General features: G+C 36.9%; 1 protein-coding gene across 1 annotated transcript; it reads left to right on the top strand.

The window, feature by feature from the left end:
• Positions 1 to 1602, top strand: LOC118744586. Its single transcript, XM_036477710.1, has one exon. It carries the CDS (start codon positions 841 to 843, stop codon positions 1447 to 1449), a length of 609 nt encoding a protein of 202 aa, XP_036333603.1. The 5' UTR covers positions 1 to 840; the 3' UTR covers positions 1450 to 1602.
• Positions 1603 to 2615: the final 1013 nt, after the last annotated feature.

The raw sequence follows: 2615 nt of genomic DNA, 5'->3' as shown, positions 1-2615 counted from the left end.
CAGATAACCTGATAACCAAGCAACTGTAAACAACCTAATTGTTTTAAAACTAAAAATATATGTTTTTTAATATATTTTAATTAAAAAAAACTGATTGCTAAAAGACGAACAGCATAATGCTAAGACCTCCTCATTAGCAGGGGGGCTACTCTGTAATGTGATGCGATCGGCAATTGCACAGCTTATTACTTACGATATATTTGCCTATCGCATCGCACTACTCTTTCGTATCGCATTACAGAGTGATATTATATAAAAAAATTGTGTTTGCTGATTTTAATTATTCTAGAACCGAAAGCCATGCATGGCCAAACAAAATGCAAGGCGAATTTAATAAGGTGATGTTACCGGTGAATCTGAATTTTACGCCGTGGAGAAAATAATGTCAAAATGATGTGTTTGTTGTAATTCAAACTGTCATTGTGCGTACAAAATGTTAATGTCATTTTTCACTTGTATACGGATAACACCACCTTATTAAATTTGTTTTTTTTTTTTGAGATTTGGGTTGGTTGGCAGGAACTTCAATTCCCCTAACCTTTTAGGCGAATTGAGATTTTGACATAACTCCCATAACACAAAATTCATGCGACAGTTTTTGTGTTGTTTCAATCACCTTGTGTGAATACTCCTTGTGCTACTGCCTGCTACCTTATATGAATAAGGCTTGGTGTGTACAATTATGCAATTTGACAACACTACTCTCAGCTGTGCACTTTTCGATAATAGTTGTGCACATCTCTAAATTATTGCAATCACAACTCAAATTTTATTTTGTTTTGTTTTGTTGATGCGTGCTTAATTTGATGGACTTTTCTTGTATTAAACATATAATTCCAAATGGTGCGAATACGTGGAATCAAGTGTGCGGTAGCAGACGATAATCATAAACTGCAGCAGCCCAGCACTACTATTAAGGATCCCAGGCTTATAGAATTCGTGCGCAAACGACGGATTGATTTTCGCGCTGAAGAGCCGGTTTGTAAAAAATGTGCCGAGGGGTTGAAGAGAATATATTTGGAGAAGCTTAAGCGAGCCGAAGAACTAAAAAAAACGCAAAGATCTTTGGAGTTATCCTCATCAGTTACAGATCAAGAAGAAACCATTACCAGCCGACAGCAACGGGCATTGCAAGCGGCAAAGAAAAGTACAACAACCACAACGACAACAGGAGCCAGTGAAGAGCAACATAGTACCTCACAATCAACACTTGACGAAGGGCCATCCACTAGTGCGGCGGCAGCGGCGGCGGCGGCAGCCCGAAAACGTAGACATGTGGTGGCAGATGATACAGATGCTGATGATGATGACGATGAGTATGTGCCTAGTCCAAATGCATTAAATGGTACACGCCTACCAAACATACAGCCCATACCCAAGCGCAAAAAATTTGTACACGCAAACCCAGATGTGCTAAATATCTATATGGCGGGTATAACAGGCGGGTAATTGCATGAATTCACTTAAAACTGTTATATATTTTGAGTCTGCAACTTTAAACGACTGAGTAAATAATTTTATACTGTTGATTTTAAATTTAATTGTAGTTAAATTATGAATAACTATTTTTTTCTGTAACAAACCTTTGACTTTGTATAAAAAAATGTGCTAATTAGGGCCAGTTTTTCGCCCGATCTGGCTGGTTTAAACTAAAATCAGCCAATCAAATGTCAGCCAGCTGTTCAATTTAAACTCAGTCTACTTAATCTAAGTTTAAACTCGAACTGAAAAACTGGCACTTAATTAATTAAATCAAGTATGTATTACTACTTAACTACATATTCGCCTGCTTCTCAGCAGTTACTTAAATAAGGTACATAATAGAAGAATTAAAAAATTTAAATGCGTTGAATTTGCACTAGGTTTTCTTAGCGTTTCTCATAGCCCAAGGATAAAGTTACATTTCGAAGAGCCAAGGGAATGCGCTGTAAAAAATACCTAAAATGCTGCATCTCAAATTCTAAAGAGCGTGTCAGACGCGGGGCAATGGTTTGGGGCGTAATCTGGGTTTCGTACGAATCGAAAATCATGAAATTTTCCTATCATTTTGTACTCAAAAATTTCAAATTTTCGATTCGTACGACCACCAGAATACGCCTCATTATATTTCGAAAAGGCTGTCAAAACTAGAAATATCAGAAAGCAGTTTCATTTAAAGTGTCTTTCGAAAGAGATTTTTGGTTAACGAAAGCCGAATTGCAGGGAAACATAATTAAGCGTTATTATTTCTCACAAACTCGTGTTCAGTGTCACATGGCAACAAACGTGCAGCAGAAATACAAAATTGCTACTGCAGTACGAGCAAGTTTAAATGGATTTTCGAAGTAAACTTCTGTCTTTCGATTGCAACTTTTATTTCTGAAACTGATATCCGAAATGTGCCATAAAGGTTTTTCTGGTACACACGCGGAAATAAAATTTCTCTATCTCAATTTGACAGCGAATTGCGTGGAAAAGATGGGAATATTGCCACGTCTTAAGACGATTAATAAATTTCCAATAAGAATTCATGCAGTGCAAATACCGAAAAATTTGCTCTCAAAAATGCCAGAGTGGTCTGGCAACGCGAAAAAAACACAATTTGAGAAACAGCTGATTGTTTCGTTTTTCCCCAT

Source organism: Rhagoletis pomonella, unplaced genomic scaffold (assembly GCF_013731165.1).
Source record: "Rhagoletis pomonella isolate Grant_MI unplaced genomic scaffold, Rhpom_1.0 Rhpom_scaffold_00008, whole genome shotgun sequence".
Taxonomy (NCBI): Eukaryota; Metazoa; Arthropoda; class Insecta; order Diptera; family Tephritidae; genus Rhagoletis; species Rhagoletis pomonella.
Note: the sequence above shows the minus strand (reverse complement) of the source record. Positions and strands in the feature narration are given on the sequence as shown.